We start from the raw sequence: 26,105 nt of genomic DNA on the forward strand, positions 1-26,105 counted from the left end.
AATAATTTATAGCTAAATTAGTAGCAGACCTGTGCCTTGAACTCAGTTCTGTTGAATCTCTGTCGACCATTCTTTCATCTATACCAGGCAGAATCTGATAAGTATTTGTCCTTTTGACTTAACTAAAGGCCTTGCTTCTAGTTTTAAAGGGATATTAACATCAAGCAAATAAAACAGCTTGTCATCCTAATCCTTTGAATTCTTCAGAGATGATTATTATTCAAACCAAAAGCTTTGTTTCTCAGAAAGTCAGAAACGTCTTTTATTCTCACAGAATCATAGATTTAGAGCGGGAAGGGACCTTAGAGACCGTTAAATTCACCTCCTTGTTTTACAGATGGGGCCCAAATTGGTTTAGTAACTTACCCTGGGTCTCACAACTAGTAGGTGTTGAAGGTGAGATTTTAATCTAAGTCTTCCTCTCTTTAAATTTGGCGCCCAATCCACTACTCCATGTTGCTTTTTTCATACTTAACTATTTTGAAATAAGCCAAGAATATCTAATATTAACAGAAAGATATGTGGGATCTTCTGTTTTCCTGTAACGCTGAAGTACATTTGAAATCTGTTGTAAAGTTCCACTTATACGTTAAATATGCTCGAGGAATCTTCTTGAAGGCATCTCTAGCACTATGTTTCATTGTCAAAAAGAAAGTTCACTTTTTTTGTGATTTGATAACACCACTATCTGGTCACGTCCTCTGCTTGTAGAGATTTCTAGATAATATTGTCTCCTCTATTTATCATATCTATAATAGCCAAGAGTAGGGGTGTGGGAATGGAAGTTCCAGAAAAACTAATAGGATCAGGCAAGGAGGCCTGAAGAAATATCATATAAATCTTCAATTATGATCATTCTATTTTCATTGTATTCAGATAGCCAAGTTAACGCAGGTTAACTTGATATTTAATTATATCAAAGAACTTGTAAGCTTATCAATGTGAGTATACCCTCAAACTGTGCCTATCAAAACTTATTGATAGTTTCTCATCTTGAACATTTCTTCCCCCTGTGCCTCCCATAAATCCTCTGTACATGATCCACCCAGCTTGATAGAAGTCCCCTTTCACCATTCCCAGGGGGAGTAGTAAAAACCTTGTTGTGTTCATTTGATTTCCTTGCTCTTGCCATATGACTAATCCTGGTCTGTAGCACCTTCTGGCCTTCAGTAAATAAAAGGATAAATTATTAAAACGGAGGATGAAATAAAAAGACCACAGCGTTGTATCAATGAAGGCAATGAGTATATAAGAGTATCAAAATACAGATAAAGCAGATCTGGCTCTACCTGTCAGTCAGCAAACATCTATTAAGAGCCTACTATGTGCCAGGCACTCTACTAAAGGATGGAGATACAAAAAAAAAATTAAAAAAGTCAAAAGCTAGTCCCTGCTCTCAAGGGAGCTCACAGTCTAATGGAGGAGACAACATACAAACTTGAATTTTATTTTTAGTTAATGAGCATTTCACCTTCCCACCTCTCCTTATTGGAGGAAAAGAAAAAGAAAGAAAAACCAAACCTTTATAACAAGAATGCATAGTCAAGCAAAACAAATTTCCCCGCACCCGACCAGGCCCCAAAATCTATGCCTCATCTTCTCTCTGCATCCATCCCGTCTCAGTAAGGAGGTGGGTAGCATGCTTAATGTGGTTCTCAATTGTACTTAGCATGTATACTTATAAAACAGATACAATTCTAGCTGTGGTCTTATAGTCTGAGATGAGTGGGTGTTTATAAAGAGCCTGAGTCACCAGACACTTTACAAAGAATGATTAATAGAAATCCTTCTACCTTCCAGGACCTTTCAGGCCAGTACTAAATATGGTAGTGATGCAAACAAGTTGTGTGCTTCGAAGTTAATGAACACCTTAGTGCAGGCCACATCTAGCCTAGCTGAATTTGTGAGTGTTAGAGAAACACTCCAGTCACAGATAAGTCATTCAGAGAGATTTCTGTTCTCACAGCCAGGCTACAGAAATTTACCATCTTATCTCTAATACGATGGTATTAGTATCACCTTGCTTTTTACTATCCACTGTAAAGAAATCACAGTTAAGATACAGGGGTGGAGAACCTGCTGGCCTTGAGGCCACGTGTGACCCTCTGGGTCCTTGGGTGCAGCCTTTTGACTGAGTACAAGTTTTATAGAACAAATCCTCTGATTAAGGGGATTTGTTCCGTGAAGTTTGGATTCGGTCAAAGGGCCGCATTTGAGGACCACATGTGGCCTCAAAGCCACAGGTTCCCCATCCCTGAAGAATCTTTTATATCCATCCTACATCTATTTTCTTGCTGAGGAGTCCCATTTGTAATCTTCATTTCCCTTATGGTCATCAACACCCTTAGGTGTTTGTGTACACTATGAAATGTGTTCCTTTCCTAATTCTTTCCAAATGTACAAAGAATAACAAAAGCATAGTGTTGGAAGAACGTGTGAAGTCATATAGGTGCACAGGAAGCCCACAAAACTCCTGCATGCAGGAACCAGATTAAAATGTAATTGGAAAATATTTAACAAAATATACAAAAATACACCACAACACAGATAATCTTAATGTGTGTGTGTGTGTGTGTGTGTGTTTTAAGGCAGTGTGTAGCCTGGCAAGGATCTGTTGCTATTTGAGTCTGATACCACTGATCTGGAGTTTATACCCCGACAAAAAGCATATAATAAGTGTGAACTAGTGTTATCATCATTGTTCCTGGAGAGCACTGCAATATATACCATTAACACTCCAGATAGATAAAATTGTAGAATCTTTGGTGGTAATTTGGAGTTTCAGTATGACAGAGTTGTTAGAATGCTAGGCCTGAAGTTTAGGAAGAGACCCGAGTTTAAATCCCACATGTAACATTTGGTAGCTGTGAGATCACAGGCAAGTTACTTAAACTCTTTTGGCCTCACTGTCTTGTCTGTAAAATGGAGATAATATTTGCCACACCTACTTCACAGAGTTGTATGTTTAAGGCACATGTGTAAATGTAATTGTAATATGCAACGCACATGTATAAATGCTAATTATTATCCAAATGTTTAAGCAGCAGTCAAGATTAGAAAAAATTTCCCAAGGTTTAAACAAAATTCCTTTCCTCTTCCCCTTCTTTGTTTCTCCAAGTACCTCCTGTGGAAGCTCAAAATCACCTTAAACCTTAGAAAAATTGACAATATCCCATCAAATATTTAACTGATTCCTTTTTTGAAATGTTCTCCTGGTGCTTCTGATAGAGACCTTTCAGCAGGTAATTCCCCAGGCAGGAGAATCTAAGTGTCGTTCTGATAAATCCCATAGCTATGCTACTTGCTTTGAAATTGGCATTTTCCTTTCAGAAGTATGATGGTTAGTTGACTGGGCATCAGAGAGAAGCCCCTGGGAGACACAAAGCTGATGAAAATGGAAGAAAATCCCCTTTGTACTTGGCAGCCCCTGGTCTCAGCAGTCCTGTTGTTACAGTCTGACTACCTTGTATTTATTTTTCATTTCAAATCATAAAACTCTTTGGGGAGCCATGAAGCTAAAAAATAAATAAATAAACTCAGAAACAAATACCCCTTCAGTTCTTTAGAGTTCCTATTCGGGAATTTGCAATGCCAAATGAAACTGAGCCTTTGATCAAGGAAGATGGAAGGGACATCCAAGCACTTTTCTGAATTAATGGAAAAGCCCTTAAATTATTTAATGAAAGAAGGCTTGAAAATATGGATTGTTTTTTGGACAATACCTTTGAATTCATTGGTGTAGGGAATTCCCAGAAGAGAAACTTTGCTCTACTAATGAAGGTCAGAGCTTACTGTGCATTATTGTTTTAAAGTGTTGCCTGGGGCATTGAGAGTGTAAGTAATGTGCCTGTGGTCATACAACCAGTTTGTTTCAGAGACAGGACTCAGGAAATAAAATATAGATGACAAAGAACCAAATAACTCTGCCCTTTTCATTGTCAGGATAAGAGTTTTGAGAACTTTGTAAGTTCACAGAAAAATTTTAACATTAATTAGAATACTGTAATGTAGCCTAAAAAAAATTAATTGCTACTTAATGCCTCCAATTAAATAGACTTACCTAAGGCAGCTAGGTGGCACCATAGTGCATAGAGTGCTGGGCCTGAAATCAGGAAGACTCATCTTGAGTTCAAATCCAGCCTTAGATACTTATTAGTAGTGTGACCCTGGGCAAGTCACTTAACTCAGTTTGCCTCAGTTTCCTCATCTGTAAAATGAGTTGGAGAAGGAAATGACAAACCACTCAAGTATCTTTACCAAGAAAACCCCAAATGGCATCACAAAGAGTTGGACAAAGCTGAAAAAACGACTGAACTGAACCCAGATATATAATGGAAGAGGACCTGACAAGAATCAGTTTGGTTTGACCTTAGACATTTTAGTACAATGGAAAGAATAGTGGGCCTGCAATCTGAGGACCTGTGTTCAAATTTTAATTCTCCTATTTTATACCTTTGGTGAGTCACTGAACTTCTCTAGGGTCCTCATTTCTTCCCCTCTAAAATGAAAGCATGAGACTGTGTGATCACCAAGGTCCTTTCTAGCTCTAACAGCTGTGATGTTTGCTGAAGTCATGAGTTACACATTTTAATGTTTTAAGATACATTAATGTTTTGGTTAAAGTAGAATCATAAGATTATCAGTTTAGAAAGTGAAGGAATGTTGTAGGCTATTGAGTTTGACTCCCTCAATTTACAGATGAGGATTCTGAGGCATAGAGAGCTTAAATTACTTGACCAGGGGTCTCATAGTTCGTTAATGTCTTGTGAAGGATTGTCCAGGTATATCATTCCTCCTCGTTACCTAAGCCTCCTAACTAGCTTTCTTGTGTGTGTCTATGTGATGGGGTTTGTTTCTAATCAAAAAGATGTCCTCCCCTTCATTATTAGTGCTATTTCCACGTTTTGCATTTGTCTGGGGATACAAAAGGAAATCAGCTTTTTCACAAGCATCCCTGACTCTCTTTTCCAGTTCCATTGTGTTAAATGTACGTGGTGTGTGAATGGAAGCCATCTAGTGGCAGAGAACTGAAATTCTCCAAAAAGTACATGTTACAGAGTTGCTGATAGTTCATTTCTTTAAGTAGGTCCTAGAATGTTAGATCTAAAAATTTTGGAAGTCACCTAGCTCCAGATTACTAACTTAAGAGATGGGGAAGCTGAGACCAAGAGAGATTATGTGTCTTGCCCAAAACCATGGGTTGTGGGACATTCCCACAGTCACATAGACAATAAGTTGTAAAGGCATGATCTGAATCTTGTTTTCCTGTGATTTTTATTCAAGAACTACAATGGCATGATATTTCTTTTTCAATATATTTTTTAAAGATTTTCATCCGTATTTCTATCAGATTCTTCTTATTAATTTGTCTTTAAAGATGTATTACTAAAATAATTCCACTTTACATAATCATAACTATAGATAACATTCATGGCTCTTTAAAGTTTATGTATCATTCTATCTATGATACGTCATTTAATCCTCAAAACTTCCTGGTGAGATTGGTGCTATTCATATCTCCATTTTACAGATGAGAAAATCTTTGGAAGACAGAGGTGAAGTGACTTTCCCAGGGCCAGACAGCCAGTAAATATCTGAAGATGGATTTGTACCCAGGTTTTCCTAACTCAAACTCAACTCTCTATCCACTATGCCATTAAGCTGTATAAAATGAGCCTAGAGGCAGCTAGGTGGCTCAGCGGCTAGAGCACCAGCCCTGTAGTCAGGAGGACCTAAGTTCAAACCTAGCCTCAGACACATAACACTTACTAGCTGTATGACTCTGGGCAAGTCACTTAACCCTAATTGCCTCACCAAAAAAATTTTTTTTAAAAAAATGAGCCTAGAATTATTTAGTTGTTCAATGGAACCAAGGTCAGTTCTCCTTTTTTAGGGAATTTATTTTTGTTACTGTCATTAATAAAGAAGATTCTGTACCTAAAATAGGCTTCAAGCTATATCCGTTAAATGATGATAGTGTTTAACAATTCCCCATGGGAGTATGAGCCATCTATGAGCAGAGATCCTCCATGACTGTGAATATTTCTTTCCTAATGTGTTTGTCAGCCTCATTATTCCCAGGACACTAAAAACTTCTTCTGATCACTCCTTGGAAAGGAGAGATGGAAAGGAAAGGGCCTTAATTTTTCAAACTTCATTTTCATTGAGGAAAAGTTGAGTGATCCCTTTTGGTCAGCAGCCATTAGATGCTGAAGGAAAATGGAGGGGAGAAGTTGTCGTGTGTATGCTGTAGGGATTCATTCAAGGGAAGAGAGAGACCTTGTCTAGCCACAGGCAAAGGGCACAGGCATCAGAGGCAGCATTTGAAATAAAGCATAATGGAACCCAAACCTAGCTGGGGTTTTCCTATTCTGTCTCAAGAGTCAGAGATAGAAGCAATCACTTGTCCTACTCTTCTAATGATGTGTACTCATGAAGGACTCATTTGCAATCAGTTTCCAAGTCTTATCATTTCTCCCCCAACAGCATCTCTCACATTCATCCCTTTCTGTCTACTCAAATAACTACCACTCGGGACCAAAACTTCATTACCTCTGGCCTGGACTATCACAGCAGTCCTCCTAAATGTTCTACCTGAGTCAAGTTTCTTTCATGTCCAATCCATCCTCTACTCAGATGCCAGAGTGATTTTCCTAAAGCACAAATTTGACATTACTCCCATACTTAATGAACTCTAGCTGCAAAGCACTACGCAAATACAAAATCTTGTTATTATACTATTCATCCAGTTGTCATGTAAGTTCCCTTAGCAGTTATTTGCTAGTCAGGCACTATAAGTATATCAAGACAATAATATTTGCCTAGAAAAAGAACTTTGAGATGGGTACATTGGTTATATTCTGAACTCTTCACTCGCTGTTTGATAAAATATATGCTTTAATGATACAGAAAAACTTATAGGGATTAATTTTACAACAGTCAAGGCTTCATAGCCAAGAAGTGAGGTTATCTGATTCAGTCAGTCAATAAACATTTATTAAACATCTATTATATACTGGCACTTTGCTAAGTTCTGTGTACGGAAGAAAGGTAAAAGACAGTCTCCGCTCTCAAGGAGTTCACAGTCTGATGGGAAGACAACATGTAAATAATTGTTTCTAAGCAAGCTATATACAAGATAAATTGGAAATAATCAACAGTAGGAAAGCACTAGAATTAAGAGGGATATGAAAAGGCTTCCTATAGAAGGTGAGATTTTATCTGGGACTTGAAGGAAGCCAGGAGGCAGAGATGAGACAGGAACACATTCCAGGTATGGGGTACAACCAGTGAAAATGCCCAGAGTCAGAACATGGAGTGTCTTGTGCAAGGAACGACAAGGGGGCAGGGGCAATGAATTGGAGGGGGGGGGGGGGGGGAGGCAGTAAGAATGTAAGATATAAGAAGACAGGAATTATAGGGAGGAATCAGGTTATATCAGGTTATATAGACTTTGAAAGCCAAATGGAGAATTTTATATTTGATCCTAGAGGCAGATAGAGAGCCACCAAAAAAAAAAAAATTATTGAGCAAGAGGGTGATATGGTCAGATCTATACATTAGGATGTCAGAAGGTGACTAGTTATCTGAATTATCTCTTATAAGCCAGTTTCTGAGGGTTGGGATGTACCTATTCATTGAATGTACCTATTCATTGAATAAATAATATTTATTAAGCATCTACCATATGGAAAACACCATGCTAAACCCTGGAGATATAATGGGGGAAAAATAGCAGTCGCTGCACTTAAGGAGCTTGTAACTTTTTGAGGAGGATGAAGAGCTAGATGTGATGTGTGCGAAAATACAAGGTATGATATAATGGGGAAGAAACAGATACATAGTATCTTAGGAAGACTGGAGAAAGAAAATGACCATTTTCAATTGGGGATAGAGAGGGCGAGCAGGCCAGGGTGCGGCTGGGGGTTGGAGAAAAGTGGAAGGCTCCATGGAAACGGTAATAGCACATCTGTACCTTAAAAAACATAAGGATTTCAATAGGGAGAGATGAAGATACATTTCAGACTTGGAAAACAGCCTGTCCAAATGTATAAAGGTGGGAGGGGGCATATAAGGAATATAAAATGTGTAAAAGGGAGCACAATGAAATGAGGCTATGGAAAAGTGTTTTGGAGCCAGATTGTGGAGAATATTAAATGTCAGCCTTTGGAGTTGATATTTTTTTTATAGCCAATAGGAAGGGAGCCACCGAAAAGGTTTTGGAACAGAGGAGTGGCGTAGACAGACCTATATTTTAGAAGGATTATTTTGGCGACTGTTTAAAGACTATATTGGAAAGGGAAAGACTGAAGGGATCACAAATGGTTAGGAGCTTTTCTAATGATTCAAGCAAGAAGTGAAGAGAACTTGAACCAGATGCTAACAGTGGAAGCAGAGAGAGTGAGGATGATGTAGGTGGAGCAGAGGGGCTGGCCTGGAGGTAGTTTTCTAAGACTTGGGATACAAGAAAGAGTTAAGCGTCAAAGATGACTCAAGATGGCCAAGATGAATGAAAAGAAGCCAGGAAACGGGAAGGTTTAGGTAAGAAGTTGATGAGTTCATTTGTCTGTATTTTAAGGTTGGGTAGCCAGCTAGGACACCCAGGTGGAAATGCGTAGCAGGACATGGGTGATATAAGGACTGCAGCTCAGGGAGCAAGCAGGTCAGAGTTGGCAATATTTTGACTTGTTCATCCAATTCTTGAAAGTATCCAAATTAATCATGGCCATAAAATAGACACTTTTATAAGCCTCTTACAAATTTCATAAAGGATAACTCTTTTGCAACACCATGCCCATGAAGAAAGCAATTTCTTAGTGACCTTGAAGATTTCATGCTCCTTTCAGTGGAGTCTAAATCACATTGCCACTCTTTCCCTGGATCATGTAGCTAATTAGGGTCTCAGCTGGAATTGGAACCCATTTTCCTGATTCTGAAAATATAGGAGGAAAATGGAGCCTTCCTGGGATCCTGTTGGACATTTGGAAATTTGTGTGTCCCTCACACCATGGGCACACCAATAAATGATAAAGGAAAATATCAATTTAAATGACTAATCATTATTCCAATTTGATAATACTACAACTATCACTGCTATATTTTTTAAGCTAAGAAGTCTCTTTCTTGAATGCAGATCATTTAAGACACACTTAAGCTGGACCCAGTTGTTATGGAAATTGGGACACACAGAGGAAGGCCTGTGGGAGAAAGTAGAAAAAGATGGCTATCTGACCCTTGTTTCTCATTCCAGTGTGACTTCCATTCTCTTTATACCCAAATGAAAAATTATAGGAAGGGATGTTGATCACTGAATCATTGATTTAGAGTTAGAAGCTATTGGATTCCACCTCTTTATTTTATTTAAATTTTTAAAAATTATTTTCACAGGTTTTTTTTACAGATGAATAAACTGAAACTCAGAGAGATTAAATAGCTTGCCCTTGGACGTGTAGCTAGTGAGTGTCTGAGGTGGAATTCATTTTCCTGGATCCAGCTCTAGCTGCTTTGCCATTCTGCCTCTCATGGTCAGAGACAGTAAGTAGCATTTATTGGCATTGCTAGCATGTATTATTGTTGTGTAGTAGCTAGGTAGATGTGGAACCCAGAAATATGGTGGAAGCAGTTCCACTGAGAACAAACCACATGAAGCCCTTACATTCTGACCTAAATGTATCTCAGTGGAATATATGGTAGAGCAGCTGGGTGGCGCAGTGGGTAGAGCACCAGGCCTGGAGTCAAGAAGACTCATCCTCCTGAATTCAAATATGGCTTCAGAGACTTACTAGCTGTGTGACCCTGGACAAGGCACTTAATCCTGTTTGCCTCAGTTTCCTCATCTGTAAAATGAGCTGGAGAAGGAAATAGCAAACCACTCCAGTATCTTTGCCAAGAAAAATCCCAAATGGGCTCATGAAGAGTCGGGCACGACTGAAAAACAACTGATTGCCAACTTCAAACAGGGAGTAGTAGCTTCAGTGCCTGTGACTCAGGTTCAGTATTTGGGATAATTTGAAACTGGATCAATGGCAAAATCACATTTGGCCCACACTAATAAGCCATTTTAAATTATACTATGCCCCTGGTACTAAAAATATACAACTGTCTTTCTCTATTGTAGGTCCTGGCTAGCCTGCGTACTGTACGGAATAACTTTGCTGCATTAACCAATTTACAAGACCGAGCACCTAGCAAGTAAGTTGTACTTCCCCCAACCTCTCATTGTACTTTTGAATGGATATTGTCCTCGTCTGATGGGACCCAAGGTAAAAGATTAGATTTCACAGCATTGTTCCATTATTAGCCACCTCCTCAAATGAAGTCATATGACAGCCATTCCATTTTCTATAAATACTTAGCAGTGATGGTTCTATGGCAGAAGTGGAACAATATGACCTCTGAACCCAGGGATTCCATCTGTCAGCAGTCACTTGGCCTGTCCTGTCCTTTGCCCAGTTATTTAAACTCAGGGTAACTTTATATTTCTGACTTGCTATAAATTAACCATTAGTAATTGATCCCTTGGGCCTTTGAGTCAATTCAAAATCAGATGAGCAAGCATGCATGCAGTTTTTTTTTATTATGATTTATATCCTAGCTTTATATTCTATCATGGACTATAAGGGAAAAGAAACTGCAGAGAGACCTTTGGAAATGATATCTTCTATTGACAATAAAGTTCTTAAAAAGCAGGACCAATTTTTTAGGATCAAATAAAAAAATTTGTGTGCCTGAGTTCAAGTTTAATTCATATGATTGAAAGGCACATTTTGAAAAATGGCTCATTATTTAAAGATTGATAAAGTAGAAGAAATAGAAAATCACAAATGGAAGTTTGTTTTTTTTTTAATTAAGAATGTATCTCTACAGATTCACCAAAAAAAGGTGAATAGGAAGCTAAATGTTCATCAGATTTATAATTAATATTATTATACTTTCAATATGAGCTATTTCTTACTTCCTAATGGTAAGTATTCTGACTTAGATGACCCCCTTTTTCTTACAAAGGAATGAAAATTAACCCTGACTATCACATTTTACAATAGTTACATTCCTCTCTATGATAGAGAAGTGAGGTCCTTGTAGAAGACATCAGGGCAAATAGCTTATTCTTCAAATGCCATGGATAGGGAGAAGGACGACGAAGAATACTTTGTAATTGATATGTTAGCCAACCAATGGTTAAAGCAGTATATGGAACTTGAAGGCCTTCTAATAATTATCAACACACATATACCATAGCTTTGGAGGCCACTTACAGGTTTGAAATCTGTGAAATAAGAGAGTTCCCTGCCCATCCTTGTAAGCTAACTGAAAGTATAAGATTAGTGCACTCTCTGTAGCCTCACTATAATCAAGAAAGTAATAACTCCTCAATTCTGTTAAACGCTAATGCTTTGTTGTCATTGAGTTGTTTCAGTTGTGTCTAACTCTTCTTGACCCCATTTGGGATTTTCTTGGCAAAGATACTGAGATGATTTGCCATTTCCTTCTCCACTTCATTTTACAGGTAAGGGTGAAGTGACTTCCCCAGGTTCACACAGCTAATGTCTGAGGTCAGATTTGAACTCAGGGAGATGAGTCTTCCTGACTCCAGACCTGGTATTTTTTCCATTGCCCCACCTAGATGCACACAAGCATGCTAATATGATGTTTAATTAAAAAAAAAATTCTGTCACAGAAACTCATCACAGAGTATGGTAATTAAGAAATTTACAAATGCGTTTAGGCTAGCTTCAGTCATTTGGTTTAGGGAAGATAGTCGGAGACATGAAGATCTTGGTTTAAGTTCAGCTGTTGACTAGCTTTATAACCTTGGACAAATTCATTAACTTTTCTGTACCTCAGTTTCTTCATCTGTAAAACAAGAAAGTTGGATTAGATCAGAGGTTCTAAATTTTTTTTGTAGCATGCACCCCTTTGGCAGTCTAGTGACACTTGTGAACTCCTTCTCAGAATGTTTTTAAATCCAAAAAAATAAAATACACCATATTTTAAAAGAAAGCTATTATATTGAAATACAATCTTGAAAATATATTTTTTAAAAGACAATTCATGGACCCCACCTTAAGAATCCCTGGACCAGATGGTCTCTAAGTTCCTTTCTGATTCTGAAATTCCACAGAAGCTTATGGGTAGACAAATCCAGTTATGGAGACATGATGGTGCTAAGGCTTTTTTTTTAAAGGATGTTTGGATACCCATACTGTATACAGCAGAAGTTTGGATGGTACGTCAGTCCCCATCTGGCTTACAAAGACATAAAAGTTTAAATAGAAAGGCACAGCCACTTCTGAGTCTAAGCCAAAGATTATCCATGCAGTGGACCTCAGCCTCTTTGGATTATTTTTGAAACCAAGCTGGTTTCTAAGGCAAACTTCAGGTCAATACTTGGATTGGCCTTTTATGTTTTGCTGTGGAAGGACTACCCTCAACCTGTTCTAGATCTGTTCTCTAGACTGATAAGAAATCACAGCCTCTCAGAGTGTCAGAGATGGATTGCCAGGCGTACCACATGGCAGAGTTTCAAAGTTGTCCATGCCACCTGTCAGGCCTAGAGAGGTTAGCCATTAGGTGCGTCATTGAAATGTTTCCACTACACCCCTGGATTCCCCAGATAGTGGGAACTCGTCATGGCCATCCTTGTCTCATCCAACTTCTGAGAATGCAGGAAGGAAGTCCAGGAAACCTAAAGAAATGACATTAAATGGAACTAAGGTTGATTTCTTAGCTTTCTTTCTGTTATTTTCTTTATTCTTTCCTTGTCTTAGTAGTGACATCTTTTATGCTTAATTTTTTTTTCACAGAAAATATAAGTGTTGTCTGGTGTTGGGTTTGGGTACAAACCTGGGCTGAGAGAAGTCTCTCTAAGTTAGATTTTTCTGTTATTGTCGTTCATTTTCCAGAAAGAGATATGTGACCATGGTTCAAAAGCTCAATTTCGGTGGCATGCTGAAATGTTGAAATATCAGGTGATTAAGTACCCACATTCCCTGTGGTCTCAGATATGAGTTTTATTTTAAAGAGAGAGAATATGAAATTAATTTTAGAGAGAGACAGCATGTAGCTAATAATTCCATTTTCCCAAGTACAAACTAATAACTCAAAATTAGTGTATTCTAGTTTAAAAATATGTCTAGTAAATTTTCTTTGGGAAAGCCATTCTTTTGAATAATCAAAGTGGTAAAAGAATATTCTTAGGTTGGGAGGCAGGGAATGTTGACCTGACTTAGGTAATATAGCAGGTAGAGTGACAGATTTGGAATCCAGAAGATCTGATTTCAAATCCTACTTCAAATACCAGTTTTGTGACCCTGAGCAAGTTAGTTAACTTCTCTCAGCCTCAGTTTCTTCATCTGTAAAATGAGGATAATTATAGCACCTACCCCAGAAAGTCATAGGAATCAAATGAGATGATATATGTAAAGTGCTTTGCAGACCTTAAATCTCTTTAAAAATGTTAGCTATTAGTGTTTTATGACTATTATTATTATTATTATCTATAAGTTAAAGGCAATGCATCACCTCTTGTGTCAGTCAAATGTATTTCAAAGCAGTAGAAGAAGTATAATATTTGAATGTTCATAATATGCTTTGCTACCATTAATCAGATTTCCAAATTACTTCCCCCCCCATTTAAAAAATAGATTGCCACTAGAAGTATTTGTTATTTCATATGAAAATAAAGAAATCCTCAGAAGTAAGTTGAGGTATACTTAACAGAATTTTTATTTGTATTAAAATTAAATCAAATAAAACTTAAAAGGAAGTATAGCACTCTATAGATAAGGGTTCACATGAATTATGAGAAAAGATCCTCTGGACCTAGGGCCGAGTAAAAAATCCTTGCACTGTTGCTCTGTTTTCTTGTTACAGCTCTTCTAATATTTTATCAAATGCTTTCCTCCTACCAACCCTGTAGAGCTAGGCTGTGTATATATTGTTACTCCTGCTTTATGGATGAAGGGACTGAAGTCCATAGAGGTCAGTAAGAGTAATGACCTACCCACAGTGCAGGAGGATACACCCTGGTCTTCTGACACTAAGTCCCTTGCTCTTTCTCCTCTACCTCATCCTTCTTTGCCTGTTATAGGATGCAAAAGCATATTTAATACGGTCTTCATATCAGATTCCTGCTTTTAGCATCAGTTCAGATGGTCACAGAAAGATGGTTTGTTGTTTTAGTCATTTTCAGTCATATCCCCAACTCTTCATGATCCCCCCCCCTTTTATTGGCAAAGGTACAAGAACCACTTTACCCTTTCTTTCTCCAGCTCATTTAACAGTTGAGGAAACTGAGATAAACAGGGTGAAGTGCCTTGCCCAGGCACACAGCTAGTAAGTTTCTGAGGCCGCATTTGAACTCAGGTCCTCCTGACTCCAGGGTTGGCCCTCTTTGCACTGTGCCACCTAACTGCCCTATTATATAACTGTATGTCAATATAACTTGTTTCTTTTGCAAATCTGTGTGTTTTATTTTACAAATTCAAAACATTACTCTAAGAAAGGGCCTGTAGGCTTCACCAATGCCGAAGGGGTCCGTGACCCCCCAAAAAAGTTAAAAGCCCCTGATATGGTCCAACCCCTTTATTTTATAGATGAAGAAATAGAAGCTCTGAGAGTTGTGACCTATGCAAAGTCACAGAATGAGTCTATGGTGCATAGTAGTCCAGCCAGAATAAATCATTCATCTTTCCAAAGAGCATACAGTTAAGGCAGGCTTCACAAAGAGGTACCAAGAGGAGGAAGCCACCAGAGAGTTTTACAGATGATGAGAGAAATAAAAAAAAAAGATTTCCATGATCATGTTTGAAAAAGAAGACCACTTTTTGAAAAAAACTCCATTGACAACATTAGTCATCACATGATACTATCATCTCCTTCCAATTTAAAGACATAAAATGACATGAATACATATCACATTTAAATATTGATACAAGTCAGTTCAGCAGGCAAGTATTTAATGTAGTCTACATTATGTGCAAGGTATTATGATTCCAGTTAGTTTGGACCTGTATTTCATCTGTGCAAGGAGCATCCCACTAAGGAAATGCCTTCTTTCCAATGTAGATAGGCAACTGTTCTGCAACTTGTCACCTTAGAAAGTTGTTCATGGCACTAAAAGGTGAAAAGCTGCCCAGGGTCACAAAACCAGTATGTTCCAGTCAGGACTTGAGCTTAGGTCATCTAAGGTAAAGGGTTCTTGACTGGGAGTACATGAAATTTTTTTAAAAAATACTTTGATAAGTATTTCAAATCAAAATATTTTAAAATATTTTAAATTCTAATTAATAGCTTTAATTTTATTTTTAAATGTTAATGTATTTAAGTTTAATATCTTAAATTTTAAAATTTAATATTTTAAATTTTTGGTAAGTATTTCATTGGATAGCTTGGTGGCTCAAGGCCTGGAGTCAGGAAGACTCATCTTCCTGAGTTCAAATCTGGCCTCAAATACTTATTAGCTGTGTGACCCTGGGCAAGCCACTTAATCCTGTTTGCCTCAGTTTCCTCATCTATAAAATGAGCTGAAAAAGGAAATGACAAACCACTCCAGTATCTTTGCCAAGAAAACTGCAAACAGGGTTATGAAGAGTCAAACATGGCTAAAAATCTTCTGAACAACAACAAAAATTGGTTTCCTTTCTTATTCTACATATTTTATGTTGTGAATTTAAAAACATTGTTCAGAGAAGGCATTAATAGGCTTCACCAGCATGTCAGAAGGGCTTATGATACAAAAAAAGTTAAGAATAACTACCCACTATGAGACGCTGCCTCTTCCATCAAGCCGTGGTTCCAGTTAGAATTATATTTAATAACTACCCTGAAATGTACCTCCTCCAGGCTTAGCACAGTATCAAGTGCACAGTAGGCATTAATAGATGTTTAATAACTGAATGAATGAATACACACTAATATCAAAGCAACAGTGAAAATTTACAGAGAAAAAAGGAAATTGGTTAGTATAGTTAGTAACTATACTAACCAGTATAGTTCAGTAGTACAGTAACACTCTGTGGCCTGCTCCCTTTTTTATATAAATAGAAATTCTAGATTTTCTCTCTAGGTTCTGCCTCAATTGAATACAGTTTAACAAACATTTATTATAGAATGAAGCCAATGATAACAATTTTCCCTCTACCAACTCTTTAGATGACAAGTACAGTAGCTTTTGATTTTCCCCATATGTCTAGCAATGTAAGACCTAATATTTTCCTATTCTCTCATGCCTAACGTGAACTGCAGTGAAGAAATCAAAAAGGAACTTTACTGATTACAAGAGAAAGCATCATTTAAGTGAGCCTATGTATTCTAGTCCCAGTGTGTATATGCTAACCTAAGAATAATTCTTAAACTAAAATACTATCATTGAAATGACTCAGAGAACACACAAATTGCCTTTTACCACATATTTAATCCTTAATTTTGTATTCTTTCTGCCAGAAGATCACCCATGTGCAACCAACCATCCATCAACAAGGCAACTATAACAGGTAAGATTGATTTCTTTGGATATAATATAGGGTACATAGAAAATCTGGTGTAAAAAAAAGTTAAACTTGAATTATGCAGCAATTTTTGAAAATTAGAAGCAAAAAGCCACTTTCTTCTTGCTTTATTATTATTATTATTATTTTACTATTTGATCTGCTCAAGTTGGTTTTTTTAGAAGGTGGTATTTGGGAATCCTTGTTCAATGAAATTCTTTTTATGTTCAGTTTTCTTTCTCCTTTCATGTTGCCATGATTGCTGCTGTCTTTCCAACAGATGTATTTTGAAAGACCGTATTAGTATTAGTCTCGAAAATGATAGGTCCAGTCTTGGTGTCATTGTATATTCATATGTATTGAACTATGAGGGATTTTGGCTTAAAGAAAGCATATAAGCAAAAGAGTTTGTGTGTCAGAAGACAAACGTCCCTGTACTTGGTGCTTTCCTGCTGTTTTGATGATATCCGAGTAGTAGAAGGTAACTTCTTAGGTGGTTCTGGGTTTGAGTCTTCAGAGGTTAAGAAATTTAGACTATAAAAAAAGTTAAAGTTGGTGACATTTAGTGTACACCTATGAAATATCATTTTATCATCTGCAAAGTAGATATTAGTACGTAAGAGCCTTCATTCCTATGTGTCTCTGACCGATGTATGGGTTTATCAGACGCCTTTTCCTGTACTCACATTTTGAAGTCCTTGTTAATTTCTTTTGCTACTAAAATTTTATGGAATAATACCAGCATTCTTTTGCTCTATGTTATAGATCTCAAATCATAACATTCATAGTTCACTGTACTTATGAGAATTTTATGTTTATAGCAAACATAAATAAAAATAAGTCTAAGTAAGGTTTTGTTTGTTTTTTGTTTTGTTTTGTTTTTAAAGAGAAGTAGTAATTATAGGCATTAAGGACATATTTTTGAGACAAAATAAAGAGGTCCCTCCAATTTGCTAAAAAATAATTGTGTAGATTGCATGGTGTAGTAGAAAGAATGCTGAATTTGGAATTTAAGGACCTGGGTTCAAATCCCAACTCTCTTGATTACCACTTCCTTCTTATGTGGCCATCATTAATTTACTTCATAGGTGTGGGCTTCAATTTTCTTATCTTTAAAATGGGAGGATTGTACTAGATGACCTCAAAGGTGCTTTCCGGCTCTAAATCCATGGCCCTGTGGTTGTTAAGAATTAATTACTCATATGGTTCTTTTACTGGAGGCAAGGGGAGACTCATCTCCACTGGAGAGCTTAGCTGCTGACTCAGTGTTCACTGAAGGTATATATGATAGACAAGGAGAAAACAGATTGATATTCTACAGTAGCTTCCAGCTCCTGTCTCTCTCTCTCTGTCATGGTCTCAGGTAGACTGGACTTAGCCCTGTAAAAGGAGTCAGTTCATTATGGAGCTCTGGGGCCTGCTACTGCCATTGCTATGAATTTACTGTGGTTCTGGGTATGGCTAACATTCTGTTTTGTAGGTAGGAACCCAAATAATGCTTCCCACTGCTATGACTTAAGAGATTGAGCCCCTCATGCCACACCCCTAAATTCTCTCCTGAGGTAAAATGTGAGACTGTTATATGTGCTCAGTCATCTGTAACTTAGAGTGAATGAAGGATCTGAAAGAAAGTTTTGTTAGGGGCTAAAAATTATTAGAGGTATTAAAATATTAAGCTTCCCTTGTGTGTTTTAAGATAGAGCACTGTTATTATTATTTATTAGTATTTTAAGTATTACACATGACATTTTAGGAACGTACTTTTATAGAAAGCAGAAAGACGTCCTTGTGTTGGCCTAGGGTAGGAGCAAAAAATTAAAGTACATGTTGAAACATGAGGGGGCAGCAAAGAACAGAAGATGAACACTCTGGGTGGTTGCTCTAGTCTAGATAGCATTAAGCAAGGTCGGCCTGATTTCAAATTGCTCCCATAATTCTTTAAGGACAAGTTTTGGGGTTTTTTTTTTTGAGCATATCTTTCTTGGCTGATTTTAACCAACAAAAATCATCATTTGTCCATTCTATATTATCCTATGATGTGATTACTAATAAGACCTTTAAGATAACAAATTCGTCCCAAATACATTGCATTCACACCTTTCTTCCTTTGTTTGATAATCAAGACATCATCAGATTTTAGAACAGAAAGAAACCTTGGAGAGCTTTGAATCCAAGGGCTTATAACATAATGGCTTGTGGGTGGGTGGATGAGAGTTGGGAGGGAGGGGTTGTCAGTCTAGTGAAGCCTATGAACCCCTTTTCAGAATAATATTTTTAAATAAAATAAAAGACATAGGATTACAAAGGAAACCAACTGTCTTAAAATACAGTTATCAAAATATTTTTTTAAAGTTTATGGGCCCTAGGTTAAGAACCCTTGATCTAATTCAGTACTTTCAGTTTACTGATGAGGAGACTGAGACCCAGAAAAGCTAAGAGTCAAAACACAGCTCAGGAAGAGAATTCGGATTTACTAATTCTGAATCTATCTATGGCTCGTTACCCAACACCAGGATTCCTCTGTTAAAACATTTTTATAACTATTAAAATAAATAAATAATATAATACATATAAAATATTTTATAAATTAAGAGAAATAAGATTATGGAACCTATTAGAACCTGCTTAAAGAGGTGTCTTTCTAAATGAGAGATGTTGTTCATCCTTCATTCTTGTAGAGGCCCATGACATCAGGAAGATGATGCCATGACTTGCAAGTGATTTGGTTTTAAGTGAGACAAGGCTGTGCAAAGTCACCAGCCTCACTTTCTCCTCTGGAATCATCTGGTCCCAATGGCAAGATATAGATGGGGACGACTGGAAATGGCCCCTAAATGAGAAATGAATCAGCTTATCATTATATTGTTTGGAAGTAGCAGGTTGCTGGAGATAACTTGGTTCTAGATGTGTGCTGTTATTCATAGATTCATAGAATGTTAGAGCTGGAGAGTACCATTTAACCCAACCATCTAATTTTGCACATGTATAAATGAAGTCCTTGAGAGCTAAAGAGACTTAACCAAGGTCACATGGCTAGTTAGTGACAGAGATAAGTCTAAAACTCAGGTCTCAGGATGATTCATAGTATAGTAGTTTTTCTGCTATGCTATGTTGACTCAGGTTAGAACAAAGTCCTTTATATTTATGTAACAGACTTCTCAGAATCTACAAAGCACTGTTGACTTGTAAATTATCTGAAAGTGCAATATATTATTCATACAATATACTTACGTGTGTGTGTGTGTGTGTGTGTGTGGAGAGAGAGAGAGAAATGAGAGGAAAATAAAGATGAAGTCATGGTTGTAGGAATTGGGAAGAGCAAGTACGAGAGAGCCCAGTGCAGCTTTTGACCTTTGACTTTAAAAATCCATGTTTTTTCCATAGAGAATATAAATAGATGATTTCTCACTCTTCACAGGTGTAGGGAGATGGAACATGCAGTGACAATTATGACAAATAGAGTAGTAGGATCATAGATTTAGAGCTAAAATGGACCTTAAAAATCACTTAGCCCAGTTCCTGCATTTTCTCTTTCTATATTCTCCTTTGGTGATGTAAATCATAGGATCATCCCAACTCTAGAAAGGGAAAGGACCTCAGAGACCATTTAATCCAATACCCTCATTTCACAGATGAGGAAATTGAAGGTAAATTACTTACTCAGGGTCACACAGGTAGGAATTGTCAGAGCTGAGATTTGAACTCACCTCCTCCGAATCTGGAGCTAGGGTGTGTTCCAAGATGGTTCCAAAATCTATATATCTTTCCCTAGTCCCTCTCTTGAATTACTACAGTACCAAATGCCCTTTGAACGTCTCCACCAGGATGGTTTTGTCAGCATCTCAAATTCAACATATACAATATAAAACTCAGTATTAAGATAGATTCTTCCATTAAAGTTAAATAGTGGGAGTGACCTTAGGTTCTTCACTATGCCAGCATAAGCTCTAGAATCTTCTATTAAGCTGGTAGAGTTTGAGTTTGGGGTCCAGAAATGGACCTTATGTCTAACATTAGAGGAGTAGTCTAGTTACATACAGATAGGCTCATCATAGACTAGGATTCAGAGTAAGGTGCTTCTTTGTGACTACTCCAGAACACCATCTATCGAGTCATGGATAGCTTGTAATCTGCATAATAGAGGAAGTATTCACACCAATGAAACCAGGGGTATTTGAATTATGAAGCTATTAGGATATTATTATGTATCCCTCTTTCTTTCTCTTCCCTTCCCCAATGATAATCTTGGTGTGATTTTTTTAAAAAATTCAAAACCTTATGTTTTCATAGCACTTCCCCGCAACAACTCTATGAAGTAAGTAATGCAAATATTATTTATCCCCATTTTACAGATGAGGAATCTGAAGCTCACAGAGGTTATATGACTTGCCCATGATTAATGTCAGAGCCAGGAAGCCAGTTCTAGTCCTTGTCTCACTACATCACACTGCCTGAACGTCTGATGTTAAATGAGATCAGACATGAAAAGACAGGCTTTATAAATACGGAAAGGAAGGGAATAATACATGCAATGGCAAAGACATAAGAGATATAATCAGAAAAGTCTGTGGAGAGAATACATGAGCTACCATGAAAAAATGTCTGAAGGATTTGAAGCTAATAAAGAGGACACAGAGGCAAATCAGTGCCATGAAAGCACAATTCTAAATGTCACCAAATACCAGGAACCATTCAATTCAGCAAGCATTTATTAAGTGCCTACTGCTGTTTGCCAGGCACTGTGTTAGGGGGATTACAAAGGCAAAAGCAGAGCAATTCTTGCACTCAAGCAGTCAGCATTCTATTGGAAGGAAATGACATGCATTTAGGTTTACTTTTTGGTTTGGACTACTATCACAAAAAAAACTGATGACAAATTTACTTCGATATACTTAACCCAGTTTATTATTTGAGCATAGAGGTTGCGGTTTAAATTGGGGTTCAGTTGTTTTTGTTGTGAGTCTGCAATTAGGGAGGCAGATTGATACATTGGAAAAGGCCCTTCTAGAATTGGAGACTTAAGTTCAAACCCTACCTCTGACTCGTGCTATTTAGATAACCTCAGTCAAGTTGCTTCACAGACTTGGACCACAGTTAAACTTCATCTGTAAAATGAAGAAGTTGGGTCAGATGGCGTCTGGGGTCCCTTCCAGTTTTGTATCTATGATCTTTGTCATATCTCTACTTTTGGGGACAAAAAAGATATTCTATGGTTTTTAAGTGGAAGGAGCTGACTTTTTTTGAATAGATTCAAAAGGAAGAATCATTTTTTTTTTCCTTCAGGAAATCACACTGACAAATCACGTGAAAATGCATGAGTGCTTCCACAGAGCAGTGGCTATTCATTAGTTATCTTTCTGACATTTTGCAGAAGCAAATATCAGTTTTATTCTTGAAAAACTAAACCTGGTGATTTTTTGAGCAAATAAAGTTGCATTACTTAGAAAATACAAAACAAAAAACTTAGTGACTTCTTGACCAGGAACTAAATCACTGTAACAGTCTCAGAAAAAAACTTTTTTTTTTCATTTTATGTATAAACTATCTGAACATCTGTTCTTTTTGGGAGGGAGGGAGGAGAAAAGCAGCATAGCTTTGCATGTAATAATAAAAATGGCAGCAGATTGTTGAGAGATAAACAAAATTAAGAACTACAGATATAATCCAAGTAAAATGCTGTTTATCACTTTAAAAGAGAAGTATGGTAGAGTCCCTAACATTCATCAAGAGACATCTAGCCCTTGACCATAGAGAAGATGAATGAATGAATTCAGAGTGAAGCATATTTTTTTTTAACTTGTTAAAGGATTCCCTTAATTAATGCTAAAAGAATCAAATCCCAGACTCTGTTTCAGGTGAGAATTCCTCTGAGGTTTGTGCCTGATAACTGATTTGAGATTATCATGAAGTGGTCACATGTACCTGAATTTGGATTATTCAAAGTTATAATTATGTAAAATATGATCATTAATTCCAGCGCAATGGAAATATGCAGTGTGAATTCAAATAATGTGAACACTTTGTGGAATTAATTATTCACACTAATTGGGACCTAGCTGTAGCAGGGTTTTGTTATGAAAAAAAGTATAAAGAATCTGAACTTGAATTCTAAACTAGGCTCTGATATTTACCAGCTTAGTGACTATACAGCTCAGCTGTTGTCTCAAGCCTCAGTTTGCTCAACTGTAAAATGGGTACAGTAACACTTGTACTGCCTGCCTCACAGGATTGTTGTGAGGAAAATACTTTTAAAAAATATGGAATAAAACAAGCATTTCCATAACAAATTACTTTTTTAGGCATGAAACACCATGTAAATGTGAGAAAGTATCTTTTGGTTAATTATTTGGGGAGGTGATTCTTTTTAGATGCCGATTTTCTGCTCTTTCATTCTTTGATAAATTTATTCATGAAGCATCGCTACTCTCCTTTGACCAAATAAATCCCTGTGACCTCGGACTGTGTGGGGCAGATAAGGATCCGGTGTGGGATAATTGCCTGCTCACTGGTGGAAGACAGGTAAACCACGGTCACCGACAGTCTCATTGGGAAGAAAAACAGAAGCGATTCTGCAACCTTATGGAGCTGTTGACTAAACTTAAAGTCACATTCATGTGTCATTTTGCATAGAATTAATTATTAATTTGGCTCAGTATCAAATACATAGGAATTCTCTGGGGCCTATTGTGCCATGTTGTTTCATCTCAGTCTTATAAAGCTACTAGGGGATTGGATTGTAATGGAAAGAAAGGCAATTCTGTAGTCAGAACATCTGGGTCTCTGCCATGCATCCAGAAGTTATTAGATAGCTAAGTGCCTATCAGCATTCACTTTGCCTTTCCAAGCCTCAGTTTCCTCATGTGTAAAATGGGGGAAATATTTTTTCTGTTTTCCTCTTCATAAGGTAAGAATCAGATGAGATTTGTTAGGCAAATTGTGAAGATTTGTATAAATGTGGATGATTAGGTTGTGCACTATTATTTACCTTGATTTGGCTCTACTGCCTCTGAGGTTTAGTACTAGGCTAGGAGGTCTTAGATTATAATGCATATGGGAAGAACTTTGAAAATCTAATGATTATGATTATGGGGTATTTTATATCTGCATTTTGAAATTTTGGTCTATGGGAAGAGTTATCAATTCAGCTAGCACTTGGGAAACCCATGTTATCTTCAAGGCTCTATCCTAGTTGTATCCTAGGACATAAAATCAAAAGTGGGCCCTGTCCTCAAGGAACTTCCATTCTGCTGGTAAACTGTAACATGTACACAGATGACCAAATGTTGGGGGCCTCTAGCATGTACACAGATAAGAAACTACAAGATGTTTTTGAGGGGAAGATAGCATGGACAGCTAAGGTGATCAGGAAAGGCTTTGAGTAGAAATGGTACCTGATTTGAATCATGAAGGAAAGCAAGAATTTGGGAGACGGAAGTGAAGGAGGAAAGTGGACCAGGAATGGGGAACGGCTTGTGCCTTAAAGGCATGGAGGTAAAAGATGGAATGCCAAGTTCAGGAAACAAGAATTAGAATAGAGGTAGTATATGGGGAAGTAAAATGAAATCAGTGTGGAAAGACAGTCTGGGAGCCGAGCTATGAAGAGATTGAGATACAAAGTTGAGGAGTTTTATTTTAACTTAGCCACTCCTAGGGAACCATTGAGGATTCTTCAGCGGGGCAGTATCAGGGACAGATCTGTGCTTAGGAAGATCATGTTGATAGCTACATGGAGGATGGATTAGGGAGGTGAAAGTCTGGAAGCAGGGGGACCAAGAGAAAGCTATTGCAGTGTTCCAGGCAGAGACGATGAGGTCCTAAACTAGTGTTGTGCCCACATGAGTGGAGACAGATTCAAGAGATATTATTGCAGGTAGAATTGACAAGACTTGGTAACTGATGAGTGAAAGACCAGAGTGAATGATTACTCCAGGGATGTAAACTTGGGTATCTAGAAGTCTAGTATTATTCTCAACAGAAATAGGAAAGTTTGGAGAAGGGTCTGTTGGGGGAGGGAAGACAATAAAAAGACAATATTCTGATATGTTCAGTTTGAGATGCCTACAGGGTGCCCAGGTAGAGATGTCTGGTAGATCATTGGTGATGTGGGAATAGAACTCAGAAGAGAGATCAGGGCTAGATGTTGAGATCTGAGAATCATCTGCATGGAGATGATGAAGAGAATGAGGCTAGAGCTGTGCATTCTTGAGCTTGTGACTGAACAGTTTATTATTATCATTTTTTAAATCATCTTCCTACTTACTGATTGACTAGTCACAGCCATTACTTAGCTTGGGGGCCTGGACTTTACTCCAGCCCATACTTTTGCCATACCTTCTGCTTGGCACAGAGTTAGAACATGGCCTTAGTACACCCAGAGTCCTTCAATGCTTTCATTGTAGCCACTAGCTCATTTTGCAGGCTGAGAAGGCACCAAGACTTCCTGTACAATGTACATGATAGCTTCTAACTTCTACTTAACCAAGTGAGGCAGTTGGGATAAATGAGATAATATGTGTAAAATATTTTGAGATTGTTGAAAATATATACAAGGTGACAATATTATCATTGTCATTCCCGTCATCACCTTCGTCATCATCATCATCATTCAAAACATGTGCTTGGTTCTAATTGGATGAGCTTATCCTCCCCTCCTAGGCACAAAGAAAGAAAATTAAGTATCATGTGCCTGCTCTCTGTGGAGGGGGAAGTTTGGGAAATTTGATGTTTAGTTACTGTGTACTTTTTGTCTTCTCTGACGTAGTACCAAGTTGCCTTTTAAAAAAAACTGCATTCTTTAATCTTTCCCTTTATTCCCAAAATTTCCCACCCTTTTTTATTCCTTACAAAGTATTCTGCACACACAACATGCTGAGAAACACAATGACTGTGGTGGGGCAAAACAATTCAAATGGCTCTTTGTCCAATTTTTTCCTGCTGTTTTCAGTATTCTTCCAATGATTGATGTTCGCATTAAAAATTTTAACTGTATAAAGAAATAGGGAGGCTCATTTTCTTCTTTCACTACTTTAGAAAATACTGAAAACAGCCAATTGACTATGTTAAGCTTCTTTTCCTTTCTTTCTTTTGTTCATTCGTTATCTCTTTTTCTCTCCCTCTCTCTTCTTCTTTCCCCTTTCCTCTTTTCCTCCTTTCCATCCTTCCTTTCTTCTTTCTTTCTTCCTTCCTTTCTTCCTTCTTTCCTTTTTCTCTTTCTAAAATGACACACTTCATCTCAGAAATAATTTGCTTGTGGGTTACCTTTCTCCTCTTCTTCTCTGGAACAACCTCACATCTGCCAGGCCATATAAAAGGATCAGTTGAGGGAACAAGGCATATTCAGCTTGAAGAAGGGAAAGCTGAAGGGAAGCATGATTGCTGTCTTCAAGTATGAAAGGCTACATAGAAGAGGGATTAGACACAGCCCCACAGGGTAAAACTGAGACAAGTGGAAGTTATGGACAGGGGCTTCAAGGAGAGACTGTGCTAGTATCAAAGGAATTCATGTTTTGGAAAGCAGGTTTGAACAGGATGGCATCTGGTTTAGCTATTTTTGCTTCAGTATTTGGTGATTCTCTGTGTGCATTGGGTAGGGCTGGGGGAAAGGAATGATGGGGGGGG

At 37.5% G+C, this 26,105-nt stretch overlaps 1 protein-coding gene across 8 annotated transcripts in view; it reads left to right on the forward strand.

The window, feature by feature from the left end:
* The window catches only part of PDE4D (phosphodiesterase 4D), a 1,859,629-nt gene that overhangs the window by 1,636,695 nt on the left and 196,829 nt on the right, over positions 1–26,105 (forward strand). For all 8 annotated transcript variants that reach the window (XM_027863631.1, XM_027863632.1, XM_027863633.1 and 5 more), the window contains 2 exons: positions 10,118–10,191; positions 16,444–16,493. In XM_027863631.1, coding sequence (XP_027719432.1) covers positions 10,118–10,191; positions 16,444–16,493 — 124 coding nt within the window. The remainder of the gene's footprint in view (positions 1–10,117; positions 10,192–16,443; positions 16,494–26,105) is intronic.

Source organism: Vombatus ursinus, unplaced genomic scaffold (assembly GCF_900497805.2).
Source record: "Vombatus ursinus unplaced genomic scaffold, bare-nosed wombat genome assembly UNPS02014772.1, whole genome shotgun sequence".
NCBI classification, from domain to species: domain Eukaryota; kingdom Metazoa; phylum Chordata; class Mammalia; order Diprotodontia; family Vombatidae; genus Vombatus; species Vombatus ursinus.